Source organism: Parus major, chromosome 2, assembly GCF_001522545.3.
Source record: "Parus major isolate Abel chromosome 2, Parus_major1.1, whole genome shotgun sequence".
In the NCBI taxonomy this organism is placed as follows: domain Eukaryota; kingdom Metazoa; phylum Chordata; class Aves; order Passeriformes; family Paridae; genus Parus; species Parus major.
Window position 1 is genome coordinate 6,795,963 of NC_031769.1, and position 19,031 is coordinate 6,814,993.

The 19,031-nt window shown below is 41.8% G+C and overlaps 1 protein-coding gene across 1 annotated transcript in view; it reads left to right on the top strand.

Annotated features, from left to right (window-relative positions):
• Nucleotides 1-506: 506 nt before the first annotated feature.
• DPP6 (dipeptidyl peptidase like 6) overlaps nucleotides 507-19,031 on the top strand; it is a 539,231-nt gene continuing 520,706 nt past the window's right edge. Inside the window, exon 1 of the mRNA XM_015619741.2 lies at nucleotides 507-667. Coding sequence (XP_015475227.1) covers nucleotides 611-667 — 57 coding nt within the window. The 5' untranslated portion in view covers nucleotides 507-610. The remainder of the gene's footprint in view (nucleotides 668-19,031) is intronic.

The following is a 19,031-nucleotide window of genomic DNA, read 5'->3' on the forward strand; positions in this document are numbered from 1 at the left end:
CACCAGCGGGTCAAACCCCAGCTCTGCGGGAGCCCGTGGCATCTTTAACGCGATTTCCCTCTGCCCACGCCGGGGGTGGGGGATTAAATAAAACTATACCGAAGGAATGAGCGGTGCCGGGGGCGAGGCCGGGGCGGGAGCATCCCGCGGAACCGAGCGGAGCCGAGCCGGGCGAGCCCTCCCCGCTGCCGGGCGAGCCCTCCCCGCTGCCGGGCGAGCCCTCCCCGCTGCCGGGCGAGCCCTCCCCGCTGCCGCGGCGGCCTCGGAGGGCGGGGGGCGGGCAGAGCCGGGCTCGCCTCGCCTCTGCTTTGGAGGCGGGGGAGGAAAGCGGTGTCGGGGCCGGGGGGGTGTTTCGGGTTTTGTTTTGGAGCCGGGAAGCCGGGAGCGCCGCCAGCGCGCAGACCCCGGCGGACGGGGGCAGAGTCCCGGAGCGGGGTGACAGTCCCGGAGCGGGGTGACAGTGCCAGTGCTGGGTGACTGTCCCGGTGCGGGGTGACTGTCCCGGTGCGGGCACAGCCCGTCCTGCCCTGCCTGCTGCCATCCCCCCTCCGCCGCTCCTCGGGGTGTCGTGCCCGAAGCGCAACTTTGCAGCCCGCCCGCCGGCCGCAGCATGAACCAGACGGCCGGGGTGAGCAACCACGTCCGCTGCTCCGGCAAGGGCTCCAAGGTAAGAGCGGCCGGGGCTCGGAGCCGCGGGGAGCGGGGCTCGCTGGGGTGCCGGGCTGCGGGGATGCCGGGGGTCCCCGGATCCCGGTCCCCAAACCTACAGCTCAGAGCGTGTCCTCTCAGAGCCGGGAAGCGGCCCCTGCGCTCCCCGCTGAGCCATCACTTGGCGAAGTTCAGCATCTCTGCCCGGCTCCCGCCGCCGGCCGGGGTTGGAGCCGCCTGTCCGCAGGGTGCTGGGGCAGGGATGGCTCGGGATGGCTCGGGATGGCTCGGGATGGCTCGGGATGGCTCGGGATGGCTCGGGATGGCTCTGGTGCCTCCCCGCAGGGGTGGCCCATTCGGGCTGTGACCCGGGCAGGTGTCGGACCGGGCGCTCAGGGTGCCCTCGGCCTCTCAGCATCAAGTGCTGGAAGGGTCGGAACTCGTGCGCTTGCTTCAGACGGGATAAAACGCGTTGAAGGTGAGGGTTTGTGGTGGAGTGGAACGTGGGATCAGGTGCAGCTTTATCCGCTGCTTTTACTTCTTGCCACGGTGTGTTTGCATAGCCAGCATTAAAAAGAAATAACTGAGATAGAACGTGTTATTGTGCACCCTGCTGAATTCAGTAGAAATGTAACTGGGTGCTCATACCTGATCCAGGTCAAATTTGCATTAACCTTTTATCGGTAGTGATGAACATAGCCCTTACATCTACACAAGTACTTTATGTTGCAGAGTATCAGTGCTGTAAAGGCAGATCCATGTGCCCTCTTACAGACAATTCTGTTGATGTTGTTCTTCTGCAACTCTTTGAAGTGTTTCTCTGTGTTTATGTTTCTCTGATATGGTGGGCACACCACCCTCCCCAAGACTTCACGTGCTTTTTGGGGCTACTGTTTGGTAGAGAGATGTGATTCTATAATACCTAATGGGGTGCACCTTAAAGAAGTGAAAAATATACATGTCACCAGATATGGTGCTGTGCTAACTTTTTTTTAAATTTTATTTTTAATTTTACCTCTTAATACTGGTGTCCTGTTCCATCTTCTAGACTTGGTATTGTGTTGTTTGAGAGGCTGGTACTGCTGCTCAGCTGGTTGTATACTTCATGTCTAGTTAGTGCAGACCTGATCCTTCAAACTCTCAGACACACAGACTGACTTTATACCTCCCCTTCTGTGAAGTAAATACAGTTGTTCCTCCTTTACTCATATAGTCTTTTTAGGATTAAATCCACTAATCATAAGACTATGTGAGTATTAAAAGATGCAACATAATGAGGGCTATGGAAGTAAACAAACAGATTAGATGAGTCTGCTAAAATTATTTACTTAGCTCCATGACTAATCATATATTTGAAGTTGAACCCCTACCTAAGGTCTTTGCATAATTCAAGGGCCCTAAATTAAATGTCCTCTGAATCTTGCCTGTAATTTCAATATTGGGCCTCCTTCCTGTTCACTTTCTGGTTTTCTTTGAGTTTTGGGTTGAACAGCTAAGGTTATTGCATATCAGTAATAATTTATTGTATCAAGCTGCTGACCTAATACTTTAATGCAGAAGAAAGAGATGGGGCTCAAAAGCATATATTCTTAGCACATGATAATTGATACATTTTTATTTGCCTTGAAGGCATTTTCATCTCATTTTCAAATGCTAGGATCTGGTTATTTTTTCCAGTGGAAATAAATACTTTTTTTTTCAAGTCATAAGATTGAAATGATTGATGATTTCAGGATTTAATTAAAACACAGAAAACTCCATGCACGACTGATTTAGTTTCAAGGAAACCTTGCAGAGCTCAGAAATGAGAGTTTATCAAATGGGGCTGAAAAATCAAGTAACTGATCAGTAAGAGGTCTCTGATGGAATAGACAAGAGGTAGAATAGCCAAGTTTTTTGTGACCCTGACTTCTAAAGCTTAGAAATTAGAAATGTTGGTGAAGTGTTTCATATCTGTGCTTCATTTGTTCGGGTTATTTTTTTCTGAACAGCAAACAAAACCTCAATGAAAATTAAAACAACAGAACCACAAACAGGATTTAGCTGACTTTCCTAATCTCCTAACTTTCGAACTCGCAGCCAATTTTAACCAAAATTGACAGAATAAGAGTAATGTTGTGTCAGCTTGCTACAAATATCATGGAAATAAATTGTTTAATACAGAAGGATTATTTAACACCTGAGTAAAGGAAGAAGCAGGGAGAAATCTGTCCCACCCTGTCCCAGCACCTCAGTCAGCACATGGCTGCTGCTGACAGTCTGTCCTTTGCCCATTTCAGGCTGTGCAAAGATTGGGAGGGAAAGGAAGGAAGAAAGGAAGGAGCACAGAAGGAACTTCCAGAAGAACTGGAAGTTTATGGAGGCAAAGAGGCAGCCGTGGATGAGGGCTGGGTCTTCCCAAGGGGGAGTGTGTTGAGCAAATAATTCTCCATAAATCACTTGGTTGTCACAGCTGATGAAACAACATTTTAAAGTTTTTTTCCTCCCCCAAAATAGTTAAGTTGTGTCAACTCAAATGCCAGCTCAGTGAGGTAAGGTCACTCTTCTTCCTGGCTTCTCCTGAGCTTCCTTCTTGCTGGGTAATGAGCACTTAGACTTCACATTTCTTCTGCAAGATTTACAGCTTTGCTCAGTTGTGGTGAGTGAGGGAGGTAGGATTTCAAAGGAGGGATACAATTAAAGCCCTTAAGTAGATAGGCTTGATTGTGATTCCAAACTCTAGTAATGCATGCCCATTAAAAGGTGTATATATTTTTAACATTTCTATATAATGTTTTTTAGCTGTTTCTAACCAAGAGCTAGAAGCTCTAAGCCACTTGTGAGTGCTATTGAATGACTGATTTATTGTCTAGAGAGAACTATTTTTGAAAATAGTTTGTGTACATGGCAGCTTCTAATGCTCTTTTTTCCTGCTTGTGACTAATCCCTTTGCCTCTCCTAAGATAATTTGTGGGAGGAAAGCGAGAGGATTCACCCCAATGCTGTAATGAAAAGCTGTGTCACAGGAAGATTTCTGATGTGTTGGGGTGGTTGGGGTGGTGAGCAGCCCGAGTCTGTACAAAACCCACCCACCTCTCTTACGTGGGAGCAGGTTTAACTCCGGTTAAGGAAGTGCACTTTACTGCGAAGTCACTCAGATCCTGCCAGAAAAATTTGGGGGTCAGTTCCAAGCTGTCTCATTTCGACAGATTTCTTGAAGCAATCAATGAGGGCTAAGTCCATATGGGGATTCAGGCTTTTTCAACACTGCATGTTGCAGCTCCGGGCTTTTGGCTTTTATTCAGTAGTCCAAAACCCCACACCAGTCAATACATGACACAGAAATTCTGTCTTGAATTTAGCTTCTTTTCTTAAATTAATACCAAGGAAGATATGGTGAGAAGGCACTTTGTTTCATGTTGGGACTCCCAAATTCATCTGTCTGCAGTGATGAAAATCTATAGAAGTCATTTGGGGTAATTTCATTCTTTAGAAACAACTATACTTGGGGTTCTTCATCTAAGGACCATGCCAAATCCCACACAATGAGAAAGGAGGTGTCCTGCTGAGCAGGATTTGTGGATCTGGTGTCCTTTTAAGTGTTGATGAGGATTCAGAGACCCACCTTCCATCCTTCTAGCAGCTCTTGTACTCATCTGAGACAGGCTGCTCCACAGCAGGAGCCCTCCCATCTCTCTTTTTTGGAGAAAGGGCAGAGTAGGGCTCAGGGCTCTTCTTTGGAGTAGGTAAGATGGAAACCCACTCACTCAGTGTCTCCTGGGGACAGGGGGATGCACTGTCTCTTTATTTGGGAAGAAAATGCCTTTAGCCAAACCATTTGCTGACATGCACAATTTGGAGGTCTAAACCCCCAGCTCTGTACAGCAACCTCAGCAGTACATTAGGACATGTTGTTTGGCACAACCCCGTTGCTATTCAATCTCTTCTGACTTCTCCCTGACTGTATTTTTGAACAACTGCAGCTGTTTTAGCTGTTTTGTGTGGAGCTCAGTCTTGGATATGGTCAGTGCATGTCTTCTGGATCAGGTCATCCAAATTGGACTCCCCTTGTCCTGTGAGATATCAGTCCAGCTCCTCTGCCACCCTCATATGCAGCTTATGGCACCACTGATGAATACCCAAACTGATTATGTGTTTGGAGGGTTGATTATGTGTTTATTAGGCATTTATATCTTTATTTTGTGCAGCTAGGCTTTAACCTCTTCCTCATTCCAAACCTGATTTGTGGGTGGGAGACAAGTGTTTTCCTGCCTCAACAGCAGTGATGAGATCCCTGTATGGTAAAACAAAACAAAGCTGCATTAAATCTGAGAAAAGTTGGCTTGTTTCCATCACAGATTTTGTTGGTGTCAACACATGTCACATTTTGGACTGTAGCAAATACTGAAAATCACCTTTCCTCTCTCAGCGTTAATTATGTAAGAATTAAAAAAACTTGGTGAAACACAGTTAGAACATCTGCCTGAATAACTGTAACCTCACTTTTAATCAGCAATAATGAATGCTCTAGAATAACAGCAAATCATTTGGACAAATCATTTTTTTTTCTTTCCTTTTAAAGGAGAAACAATTGTCCTAATTAGCAGTACTAGTATGTAAGAATGCAGGTATGAAAACAACTCAGTGTAAAGTGTTTGTTAAATTAAAGTACACCCAATTAAGCTGAACTGAAAATGCAGTTATGATTGTACCCCTGGTTGCTCTCTCTCATTGTTTTGAAAAGAACAAATTTAACCTGTGAGAAAAACAAATTGCTGGTGTTCTGGCTGCCCTGATCTAAAGGGACAGTGCAGTGTTCATACAGCTGTGGGCAAGAGGTCCATAATGTCCTTTTAACAGATTATGAGGGAATTTGTTTTTATGGTTTATTCCTTAAACAATTAATAAGAGATTATTGAATCTAACGATCTTCTCTTTTATATGAACTATTCCCTTCACATGAATTCCACTGATTTCAATTGAATTACTGTTTATTTATGTTGGTTTAATTGCAGAGAGTTTCAATACCTCCAAAGTTATGGAAGCAATAGAGGCACAGCATTTCTAGGACTCTTGGATGCAGAAAATTAGGATAAGGAAGCTGTGCTGGCTTCTCTGTATTATTGCTGAAGCAGAAAAAAGTTCAGCTTAACTTGCACATTGTATTTTACTGTGAGTAGTAAGTTACCCTGCATGGGCACAGCTAAGCAGTGTATTTTTGAGTTTCCTAATTTTAATGCTCTAGTGAGAATGCAAGGTTGATTTCCACACCTAATAAGTATTAAAGTAGGACTCGATGTAGCTGCCAGGGCTTTAAAACATGATCAGTCAGCTATCTCCAAAATCCAGCCTTACTCAGAGGGCAGTCCTTTAGAAATTATACTTCCATCTCAGAACACCAACCTTTCAGAGTAGTCTAATATAGCACTGCATGAGAGAAACTGGCAAGATCAATGCCCCATCCTGCTGGATGCTGTCACCCCACACAGGCAAAAATGGCTCAGCCTTCAGTGTGTTTATGGATTAAGTTGACAATAAGAAGCAAAAATCTGGGAGAATGGAAGAATTACTCTGGTTTTGCAGGCAGTGAACTGCCAGGAGTAAACCACCAAAAAAATTCAGATTAGGTGGAGATGAGAGACTAAAGTTGAGGTTTTCTGGCACAGAAAAGGAGGAAATACTAATCATTGTCCATTTAACAGACAGCAGGTTCATCAGCATGTGCTCCCCATATTCCACCAGCACATCCCTCTCTATGGAGCATCTTATCCCTTGCCTAGGGTGGGTGACAGCAGGAAAAACCTGTGGGCAGAGAAAGGAGAGAAAATTGTGGACTTGGGTCCTCTGTCCATTAGCGATCCAGATATTAGTTTGCCTCCTTAAGGAACAAGGTTTCATTTTTCAAAAGCAGTGGAACGGTGTAGCGTTGATTTAGCTCTTTCCCCTGAACCAATTTGTGAAGATCCTCTATCTTCTACATCCTTTGGGAGGAACTTTCACAAAGCTGCAGAGGCAAAACCCATCAAAACTTCAAGTGGTGAACTCTAAATCAAGAAGACGTGACAAGGAACATAAGAGAAAGTGTTTGAAGCTGGTTTTTATTACATTCTCTGACTGTCTTGTAAACTGTAAGTTTCAGTGGACACTATCTGCTACAGGTGCTGAATTTAGTGAGAGAAGTTCTGCTCCTGTTCATGTAGATGGAAAGATGATTTTAGAAATTTCTAAGGCCTTAAGCAATGCAGCCCTAAGGATTTTAGGAGTAATAGCTGTGGGAACTTCTTGATTTGATCTTCCTATGATTTCACACAGGGAAATCTGCTTTCTCAATAATTCTACCTGTAAACCTGATGGCTTTTGGCAGTTAATTCCAGCCATGTTCCCTGGAGCTCTTTCTGTGGCTGTCAGCTGTCTCATGAAGGTCCCCTTAACAGGAAATTTGGCAAGAAGAAAGATGGTGGGTCAGGACCAGAAATTTCAGTGGAAGTCTGGAACACCCCTTTGAAGGATGGGAAGACAAAGGAAGACATCCAGGCTGATGCTGTCAACATCCTGAGTGATCAAAAAACCTCCTGGCAGGGGTTGTGCTTTCCCTGACTGGAGGGAATCCAACCACAGGAGGCAACCTGAGGAACAGCAGGCTCCTCTAGCCCTGGAGCATCCTGTCCAGGACATTTTGGATGATGGGGAGCAAAAGGAGCTGTGGTTTTGGTAGCCTTGAGTAAATATGCACCAGCAAGGGTGTACTTTGCCTACAACAGCTGTTATTTTAGGGGCTGGAGAAGGACCATTCCTGTCCCATTAAATATTTGCCTGGAGCACGATGGAAGGGCTGTGTGGAGCTCCAGGGGTTCCCAGCAGTGTGTGGGATTTCGTGCTCTGTATCCCTGCAGCATCCTCAGGCCCAGGAAACCCTGAATCTGAATGAGTTCTGGGCATCAGAGGGGACAGAACCATTTATTTGTGGGTGCTGCTCTGCTGCTGTTTTTCATCTTTAATGAGAGTTGAACACACCATAAAATTTTATTGGGTATTTATGCTAACAAAATTAACTAACAGTTGGTGCTTTAAAAATGCAGCCAGTGCTCTGTGCACTATAACTGGGAATCTGAAATGGCTTTTTAACTGGTGTAGGACAGAGCAAATGTAAGTGCCAATGTCATTTAACAGCAAACCACTTTATATTAACTTTTTATTGACCAGAACTGATTAATTGAAATTTCCAAAATAAATCTTAGCACGATATGTGCTTAAACAAAATCAGATTTTCAGACATTAGGTAGCTGGAAGCTCTGTCAAAATTGCAGGGTTAATTTATAATACCAAGACTAATGGGCTGATAATCAAAATAAATTAGCTTAGCCACTTCAATACTTCAATGCTTAAATCAAATAATAGGAAGAAGATTTATTTTAGCATTTTGATTATTGTGTTTCCCAATAAAATAGATATAATATCCTGCTGTGGATATTGTATGGATTACTTGAAGACATGATTTCAATAAGAGTACAAAGGACCTCTAGGCTACAGAAAAAGAAAAGGGATTATCTTCAAACTCAATTTCTTGCTCAGTAAAATGTACTTGGTTTATTTCTATATCAGCACTGTTAAGTAAACCTAGGAAAATTATTTGCTTTAATTCATTTATTTATTTAGTTCTGTTCTTTATTTTCATGCAGTTTGCCTGTTTCTAGTCTAGAGAGTTTGATGTTTATGATCTTTGGATTATACTGGGGATTTTTATGCTGGTTTTAAAATAAACAGATTGACATGCATATATTTTGTTTTATTTTCTTTTTTATCAGTGAAATAGTTTGATTATTTATATGAATAATTTGAATTACCACTTATTTATCCAGGTATAGTCAAGGGTGATTGGCATTTCATGGCATTTACATAAGTAAAGTTTGGCTAAAACACTTGAGGGGAATGTCCTGATTCCTGCATTAAGCCCTGAGTTACATTGGGATAATGCCTGAGTGGTTTGGGCTTTACATTTTCCCATTGCTATGTTATAAGTGGTAGCTGATTTTCAAGGGCAGACGCTGATGCCATCAAGAAAAACTTCTCTCACCTGCTTTTACCCTACATGGTCTTGGGCATCTGATGTGAACTCAAAGAAGTCAGCAGTAGTTCCACCTCACTGAGACTGGGACAAAGGTTCTGCCCATGCTTTATTTTTTTAGTGGAAATAAGGATGAGCACTTCCCTTGCATGGTCTGTTAGCTTTTTGGTGGAAATGGATAACTTTATAATCCACTAAGTGAGGTTCCTATCTTTATTTTTGGCCTTGTTACTTTGCTTAAAATCTGAGAATTTAACAAATTTTGGTGCCATTCATCCTTGGAATAAAGGAAGAAAGGTAGAGGAGGGACAGAGTTGTTTGCACAGACCCTGATCCATGTTGTTCAAACCTTGCTCCAAAGACAACTTTGGAGGGAACAGCACCCAAAAGTCAGAGTTGTGTTGCAGGCGTGGAGGATAAGCAGGGATCACATCAGTTTTTCAGCTTGCTTGGAAGGAGGGCTGTTACAATTATAAAACCTTGAGAAAAAGAGAGCATGTACAGCTCTCCTAGGTGTCATGTCTTCAGCTAGGCAGAATAAAATGCGCTGCAGCAAAGTCAGGGCTTGTCCTTTGTGGGAGCCCCAGGGAGAAGCTCGGGGTCTGACAAAGAAGGTGGGCACTGAGCCCCTCTCAGCTCTGCTGGCAAATTCAAAAAGGGCAGGACATCAACATTTTGAAATCAGATAATTTTCTTATTTGCAGATGGCATCTAAAATTGGAACGCTAAGAAAAGGCTGAAATTATGGCAGACAGATGTGTGCTGCTGCTAATTTACTGCTACTCAGGACAGCAGATACACCATACAATTTCTTTTTTCCTGTGTATTAGTTTATGCTTCTAGGCTTTTGACTTTTCTTGGATTTTCCCTTAGCATCTGAGCCATCCTAGTGCTTGCAGATTTTTAGTGCAGTTTTATATTAGGTCCGATTTTGCTAGATAATGACCTCACACAGAGCCTTTGCCACTGCTTTAACTACTTCTCCTAAGTGGAGGATCAGAGAGTTTTTCATAGGTTCCAGGTCCAGGAAAGGGCCAGCTGCAGGGACTCACATCAGTGTTATTTCTATAGCAGCACTCTATAGGAATGCTGGTTGCATATTGGGATTCAATTGAACAAGAGGCTCTCCAGCCAGATAGCAGAGCACCGCTCCCTACATCAAAGAACTTAGATTTTAAATTTGCTCACTGCTTTGTGGTCATCCCTCAAGCTTAGGACTTTATTCCTCCCTTTGTATTCTCAGTGCTTAGCTGTGATATCTGTGTGTGAGCTCAGTGCTGGCAATGGGGCTTCCCTTTCCCTGGTTGACACCGCTCAGGGCACACCTGGAGCCCACTGGGAGCAGCAGTGAAACATCTCCCTTGGCACACTGTGTTACCTCACTGCCAATCCTCTTGTCTGACCTCCCATTGCACAATTAATCTGCCAGCAGAGGCCACTGGAGTTTTTCAGTCATTTATCCAGTTTAAGCCACTCTTCACTGTTAGAGATCTCTCATCCTGCAGGTCGGGACAGTCCTTCAGTTTCCCAGGTCCTGATCTCTGCATGCTCTGTACCTTCAGATTTCTGACTTGTTCCAAATTTAATCATTTGAGTTATCTCGATATTGTTAGAATTCCCTAAGGCTGAAGCAGTATTACAGAACGTATCTGTGCCCTGTCTGTATCTTTCACTCTCTCATTTAGGGTTCATTCCTGCCTCCTTCCTATGCTCTGATCTGTTTTGGGTGAGTTTTTTTATGCCAGGGGAGGGCACCGAATACTCCATTTTACAAAGAAGTTAATTTACTTTTGGTGAAAAAAACTAGCTGGTTTTCCTTTACATTAATTGATAAGGGAAATTTGCCTGTATTTTTCGTTGTTAATCTGAGTATATTTTTGCCTGTACAGGGCATTTGTAGCACAAAACATAAATTGCCTTGCTGGTTTGCCCAGCTCGGGGGCACTAAAGGGCTGATTTGGACAGAAATACAGATATTTTTAAAGGCCACTGAAAAGGCAGTGGTGGCTCTTAAAAAAGTGGTTTGAACTGCCATTCAGAATCTGCATTGAGAATTTCTAGCTGTGTAGGATCACAGTGGAAGTGATGAAGGTATTAGTCAAGGAAGGAGGAAGGAAAGAAGTAGTTTATGAATCCTCTGACTCTTTAGTTATGATAGGAATTTTTTGCTGTTTTTTTCCTCTTTTATCCTTTAAAAAAAAACCAAAAAACACTTCAGTGCTTTTAATTATTTTAATGGAAATTAATGCTGTGCACCACCACAGCATTATGATCAAAATGCTAAAACTATCTTTGACAGCAGAATATTGTAAGGGACTTCCAGAAGTTAGCCTTCCTCACATACTTTCCTACTTTAGCTATATATTATATATATTAATAATATATATATTTATATATATTATATCATATATTTTTCACCAAAGAAATTCTGATTGGCAGCTAATGTGGACTAACTGAAAGAGAGGGAGATTGTCCTGGTTTTCTTTAAGAATAGGAAATATATCCATGTCTAACTTCCAGTAATGCCAGCAGAAACATCATCCCTAAATCTCTTGTGTGCTGATGGAATAATTGCCTCTAAAGGTTTTCCAGTGTAAAACATAAAGTTTATTGAAGAATCAGTAATGAAGAATGATAGTTTCTGGTGCCTAAAGTTTTAGTGATTGTACAAAAATGAGACCTATAGCAGTTTAAATTATAGTTTGTAGAGACATTGCCACAAATTACTTATTCTTTCTTGAAAGATCCTTTCTTATTTCTTTGTTAGCATTTGTTAGATTTGGATTTTCATATGGACAGCATTCAGAAAAAAAAAATCAATATTTTATTCAATAGAAGTTGTTACTTTTATACTCTGATGCTTTGGAAATTAAAAATAGGAAAAGGGAGCAAATTTCACTGTGGCCCTACCATTTTCATTTCCAGACTTAGCAATTTAACTAAGACTGTAACAACATTCATATGAACACTGACTGTATTTACCTGAGAAGCAGCTGTACTTTGCAGAGGCAGAAATACACAGATGCACCCAAATACTGCAATCAAATAATAAAATATAGATATTAGCAGAGCAAAGGTATATGTTTACATTGGGTGGTAGAAAAGTTATCTGCTGTCCCATGTGTCATTTGAAAGCCAGCATGTCTGATCTTGTCAACAGCACCACGGAGTCCAGGTGATAGTGTTTGCCAAAAAAGAGATGTTTTTTGATGAGTGAGAAGAGCATACTGGACCATCACTGGAGGGACACTGCCTTTCTGATGTGTAAATATGAACAAATGTTCACATTTTGGCTCTGTGTCTCTGTGTGCTGTAACAGCACTCCTAAGCACCACTACAGCAGCGTTACTAAGGGTGAGATTTCATGGGGTTTTCAAGATTTCCAAATTCATTGAATAAAACAAAAAAAAATAATCAAAAACTAAAACCAAAAACAACGACAACCACCAAAAAAACAATAGCAAGCAAACAAAACCAACAAAAATCAAACAAGCAAACAAGCAAACAAACAAAAAAAGTGACAAGTTTATAGCAAATGTTGCTGCAGAGGTGAAAAATCCTAAAGTGCAGCAGGGGTATTGACTTGAATGAGTCCTCAGAAAGACTGAAATTCCCTCTCTGCACTAATTAGAAAACCAGCATAAGGTGACCCTTGAAGAAAAGGATTCAGTTTAGGATTACAGTACCAATATTTAGGCATTTATTTCTGGTCACATGTAACTCAGGAGCAGGATTTTTCCACAGGTCTTGTGCTGCATCTGCTGGCACCAACAGAATGATTTGGAGATGCTGGGATGTCTCAAATGATGTTAGATATCTTCATTCAGTCAGTGGAATTGGACAGGCAATACCTAAGCTCCCATTATAGTCAGTGGGACATAATGGTGTCTAGGGAGTGATGAAACTCACTGCAAGGTTGCTGTGGGCTGGCTGCTCCCTGACTTGCTGCTCATATTCCATTGATTTCCTCTGACTAGGTCCCTGTTGACTATGAGTTTAACACCTGGTACTCATATAAACACCTGAATGTGGACATCCTAATCTCAAATTGCATCCCTCTTGTAGCATCAGCCTTGTCTGCTGTGTTACTAGTTGTCAGTGTGGGTAAGAAAAGCCAGGAAGAATTATGGTGTTAAATCCTTGCCTGCCATTTCCCAAGAGCCAGGACATTTCTTGTGAGTGGGGATGGATGGCTGAATACCAGAGTGTAATCGGCAAAGCTGAGTGATTTATCTGTAAAAATACAAGGCAAAAAATACAAGTAAATACAGTGAGAGCTTGGGGAAAAAAGACTGGGTCTATCTTCCTAAAATTCAGGTTTTAGAAAAGCTTTGTTTCTTCTGATCAGGGCAATTGTGGCAGCAGACTTAGACTGATGTCTGCATTTCAGTCTTGATGAATCCTTGGAGAGGCAGCCTGTTGTCTGGACCAACAGAAAAGGGATGCTCTGGTGAATTTGAAGTTCCCAGTTCTCTTGAAATAGGCAAATAAGGATTGCAGAAATGCTGATATCAGTGCACAGAAGATTATCAATCTCTGTGTGGAGCAGAAGGCAGATGTAGATAAAGCAAGGTTAAATCATACTTTGCCAGAAATTGTGAGCACGATATCAATGTCTGTGTCTCCAACTGCAGGTTCTTTTGAGCTAGTCACTTGTTGCTCAGGCCTTACTTTTTAATTTTTTCTCTAAATAAATGTAAATAAATAATGAAATCTTGTGTTGGGAAACATACTGCTTTCTGTTGGTACCATGTATTTTTTTTTTTGCACAGCAGATTGCCCTCCCCTTACTGCTCCAAGAACTAAAGATGGGATATTTACTTCAGTGTCCAAAGCCAAGGGTCTTTCTGCACTCCCTTAAGGTGGATTAAATTCCATCATGCTGACATTTCCCTCAGTCCTCTTGTCATAACCTCAGTGGGCTTCATTCAGCACCTGGCTGATGGTAAAGAAAAATCAGGCTGTGTCAGAACTACCAACAGCTCTTATTATACCCACAGACTTAGCACTGTTAAACCTTAGCATTTAGTTCGACCCTGCTTCTTTAATATTTAGGAAAGAAGATATAAAATATTTAGACCTCTGAGAGAGGCAAATTTGGGAAGGTTATTTCAGGGCAGATATAGTTGGTTTAGTCTTTTTTTCTGGTGGGTAGCTCTGGCTTATGGCATTTAGAGGGTTTTTTAATTTAGTTGTGCTTTTTAAAGAAGATATATTTTTTCCATTACAAAATAACTTTATGGTCAAACAACAGAAAAAATTGTAAAAATCTATGGGGAAAACATCAGCTCCAGAGGGAAAATATGCACACATTAGAAAGTAGTTTTCAAAACTCTACCAGAACTTAGTGAACTGTGTTTTGGATGCATTATCCTCAGAGGGGAGGAGATAAGGAGTGAAAAAGAGACAGTCATCAGCTAGGATATGTCTGTGGGCTCCACTGCTGTATGGAGCTCCTCAAAGACTTTGTTGAGATTTGCTACAGATAACTACTGATTGCTGTAGATTGGGCTGAATTACAGTAGATTGATATTACTCCAGTTTTACAGACAGTGGAACTGCGAAACAGGGACAGCAGGGACTGGATTTTGAAAGATATTTTTCACTTTTGCATTTAAACATGACATTTGGTAGTACCTGCACAATTGTCTTTCACTATCTGGGAGGTGGGAGCTCTTTGTAGGTTCTCTTTTTCCATCTACCACTTTTCATCTTAGGGCAATCTGTGCCAGTGCCTTACACACTCACAGTAAAGAATTCCTTTCAAATATCTAACCTGAATCTGCCCTCTTTCAGTTTAAAGACATTACCACTTATCCTATCACTGTATGTCCATGTAAAAGAGTTCCTCTACAGCTTTTCTGTAGGCTCCCTTTAGGCACTGGGAGGTGCCCAGAACTCCTGAGGGGTAAATACACAATACTCCTAATTGTTTATTATTTGTAAGGTCACAAGCCTGCACAGTGGATTTTCTGGGATCTCCTGTTTCATCTGGTCAGTTCTGAAGGCTTCCTGCATGGCATGCCCGTGATTTGTATAAACACACAAATCCTTCACTTGGCTGGGAGCAAAAATCCTCTATGACATTTAATTGGCCTCAATTTGCAAAGTCCTGAAGAGAATTCCCTGAGAATCTCCCTCCTTTGCTTTTTTCCCATGTTTGCTGTGTGCAGAGAGCAGGAGCAGGGGGCTGTGCAGTGGCCTGAGTGTTTGAAGCCATGAGTTTTTGCTGAATTCCACTCAGAACCTTTGCACAGAGGATCTCCATTCCCCAGCACTGTTTATGGGAAGCAGAAGTGCTCTCTCAAATGGAGCTCTCACTCACTCAAAGCCTGGTTTTCGTTCATTTGGACTCATACATGCTGTGCTAATCACTCTATTGCTCTGCTGCTCCTTAAAATGCTTTGATCATGAGGTTTTGGCATTTTGTTCTCTTTGTAACATCCCTGCTTTCCCAATTCCTTCATGACATGAAGGAAAAAGGGCAGTGGAAGTTTTTGGAGTACATACATGCCTAATTTTCTGTAAACTGACTTGTATCCTCCTTCCTTGCTGTGGATTGAGGTGAATTTTAGATTTTTAGAGCAGTGATATAAGCCATTAAAAAGTTTTGCTGTCTAACCAGGCACAGTGCTTCTACAAAGCTGCCTCTTCCATCAAATAAAGATGAGAAAGAGATCAGACAGAGAAAATCACACTCTTTAGGAATGAAGAGCATGTTTTATTGATCCAGAACAAGGAGGCTGCAGTGCTGTACTGTTGGTGTGCATCATCTTCACTTGAGCGTGGGTTTCACTCATGGATTGATAGCCAGCAATAGCTGGCTGCCAGTTTAAGGTTATAGTCAAGGCCTTGCTTGACAGCAAAGTTTCAGAAGAAAAGGTGTCATATGAGCAGTTAAAGCATATTTTGACATTGATCTTTAGGTATAACCAAATATCACATGGGAAATTAGGGGAAGCATAGGGGACAGAGGTGGCTGTAAGGCTGTTCAAGCAGGCAGCAGCTTCCAGCACCCCAAGAAAATGTTCTCTGGTGTTCTCTGCACCAGGCAGAGAACAGTGATGGGCCAGTTGGCCAACACTGTTCTGATGCTGAAATGTCTGAGCTGTGTTGGAACACAGGATATTGAACTCTGACATGACATTCCCAGCAGGAAGCAGCTCCTTTTTCTCCCCATTTGAGTCAAACCTTAAGGCCACAGAGGAGTTGCAGTGCTGTATTTTTGCAGCCAGTACAGCTGGGCTTTCAGCAGGGCTCCTTTACTCCCTGGGCAGCTGCTGAACATTTCAAAGCCCACAGGGTGCCAGCCAGGGCATGTCCACACATTTCCAGCTGAACAAGATCCCTCAGCTCTTTGCCTCTCACAGAACCCTCACAGTGATGGAGATCCCATTTTCCAGGGGATCAAGCCAAGAGATCCTCACATGCCAGAAGTACAGGCTGCTTCCTGACATGCATTATTTATCACTCTGACCACCTTTTGTGCTGCTTTAAAAGCTCCTTCTCTCTACCTGCTCTGAACAGGTCTTAAGCCTGGCTGAAAATCAGGACTGTTCTGTGCATTTTTTCTTTTGGCAGCAGCTTATTAATTATTTTGTAATGGACCACAGATGTAATAGTAAATTTCATTTCTCTTCTTTAACATCTATGATATTGTTGTTTTACAGGGAAGTTTCATGACTTTTTTTCACTAGGGAAAATAAACATTGTTGGTCCTGACTATTCCATTTTTTCCTGTCCCTTGATTTTTAGGCTGTGCTGTAGTTTAATTTCAGTTTGTGCTGATCTGTTCAGTGCTTATGGTGGTTTTCTATGTTTTCAAGATGGGAACCAATGTCAAGCCATCATATTTTTTTTATTCTCTTCAACTTTTAACTCAGATTTTGGCCTCTCTTAGACAGGTTGAATAGCCAATATTTGCACCCACTGATGGATGTTTTGGCATCTGAGGAATTTTTGTTTCCAACCTGAGATTCTCTCTGTGAGAGGACTCTTTCCATAAACGCTTTAGCCCTAACAGAAGAATGAGGCCATTTATTTGGCAAAGTTAGATCTCTACATATCAGTTTCTAAAAATCCTAACCAGAATATATATACTGATTTTTATTGAGTGGAATTATCTAATTAGATATTTTTTTAAAAAAATTACCATGGCATTCATTTCATCTGCTCTTTTCCATCTGAAAATGCTCAAGTTGCAACCTCCTTGGTTTTCAGTTCTTTCTGTAATTCTCTTTAAAAGTTTCTTTCACTGTGCACTGCAGAAAGAAAAATAAAAAAGACATGGAGAGACTTTATATGCTAAGGTGGCTACTTCAGACAGAGGTAATTAACTGGTGCTGTACAGCTCATACAAGAAAATCAGGATATGTGAACTGAAGATCAGTCTTTGAAAATGTGGTTAACAGGCAGAGCTTGAAAGCCTCCCACTGCAGCACACTGGGCTGAGGGCACTGAGGGGTTTAATCCTGGGTCCTAAGCAGCTTCCTTACTGCAACCCAAGATGAGGAACTTGGTTCTTTCTATTCTCAAATTGGCAGGGACAAGATAATTTTTTCTCCATTCTGGATGAAAGCAGCCCAGAAGTCTCTTACATAAAGGTTATCAGTGATTATTCTTAATTTTATATTTTTTTAATTAATTTTTTTTCAGATCTCAAGTATGGAGTAATGTACTTCACTCATAAAAAAGAAGCAATATCTTTACTGATATAAACCAACAATTAGGCGAAGTTTAGCTGTACTAAATTCAGTGGCAAAGTACACTTGATTATTTACTGCATAGAGGACAGAGTTGAACAAAATTGTCAGGGACCCCCTCCCATTAAATCATGAGATTCAGGAGAGAACCCCTTGCATTCTAAACTCCTCCTCAGAGTTGGGTTTAGGTGCAACTAGATCCAGACTTAGTCTGAGACTTGGCCAATGGTTTATATCTAAAGGATTATATGTGCATAGTCACATCTCAGTCAATATTTAATAGATTCAGGGATCTGATTCCTAATTCACTAGCAAGAGTAACCCTGACTGTGCTTCCAGTACTGATGGATTGATGGATAATCACAGGACATTGCCCTCCTTACCTCATCTTAGAGAAATGTTGATCTCCTCTGTTATTTGTCCTCTGTTATTTGTATTTTTTCTCTTGAAAATGCCTGATGTTTCAAAAACTCTCTCTTCTACTCACTTTACTAATTAGTATGGTTTTTCAGGTCAGTTACAGAGATTTGTGGTGGTTAATTATGGAAGTTATTTGCTCAGGAACTGTGGACCTGGAAATATTATTTCTTTGGCAAAATCTAAGTCCCTCCCTCCCAAACAACAAGTTATGCTATGTCCCTCAACACAACTCCTGTGTAGAGTGTGGATCCAGATCTGGTGATCTCAAGAACTACTTCTCTTTTTTTTCTACCAGACCTGTTCTCTTTTTCTCTACAGATGGAATCTGTGGACCAAAGGCTGGGGGTTCAGTCATCTTTTTCAGGAGCTGATTTCAAGCATGTTTCATTCATGGATTTAGGTAGATGTGATGCATAATAGAAAAAAAATCAGTACCTGTTTGAAAGCTGCAGGAAGAAGTCAGGAACTACACATTTGTACTTGCACCAGAGGCTGTCTATGCATTAATATGTCCAATGAAAGAACAGGGGCTCCGTGTCTCTGTAATAATGCAATGCCTCAGCCTGTGACTCAGGGTTGGCTAAGCTGGCACAGTTTTGCTTCAATTATTTGCAGGCAGAGCAGTGACCATTCTCACTTTCAACATTTTCAACATTTTCAACATTTTCAACATTTTCAACATTTTTCTTTCGACGTTTCCCTTGCTCTAAGCACACAGGCACATGTGGAAGCCACCCATACCCCGCCATGCTCAGAAATTTAATGCAGCAGTAACACAGAGAGGGTTTTTTATTCTCACAACATTGAGAGAGAAACATTTCAAGTCTCATACCACAGAATACAGAAATGATTAATGATGACTTTGGATACAGCTATTTTTTTGGTCATTCATGTTTTTTACATGAGGAGCTAGGATATGTGAAAATCTATAAAGGATGAGGTTTCAGTTCTGCACAGTTTTTGTGCCTGAGTCAACTGCTGAGACTGGAGCTGATAAAAAGTCCGAATTTATCTTCCCTCCAAAATTTTGTCAAAATTGGTATGATTGCACAGAGCTGGTTTTCTCAATCAGGCTTTTCCTGGTGGAAATCTATTCCAGTGGGAAACCTCTGCCAGATCTTGTTAAAGAACATAAATATCCTAAAACTACTTTGACTGAGGAATGAGGCAATTTTCTTGTGCATTGAAAGGGAAAAAAGAAAAATATATAGCAACAA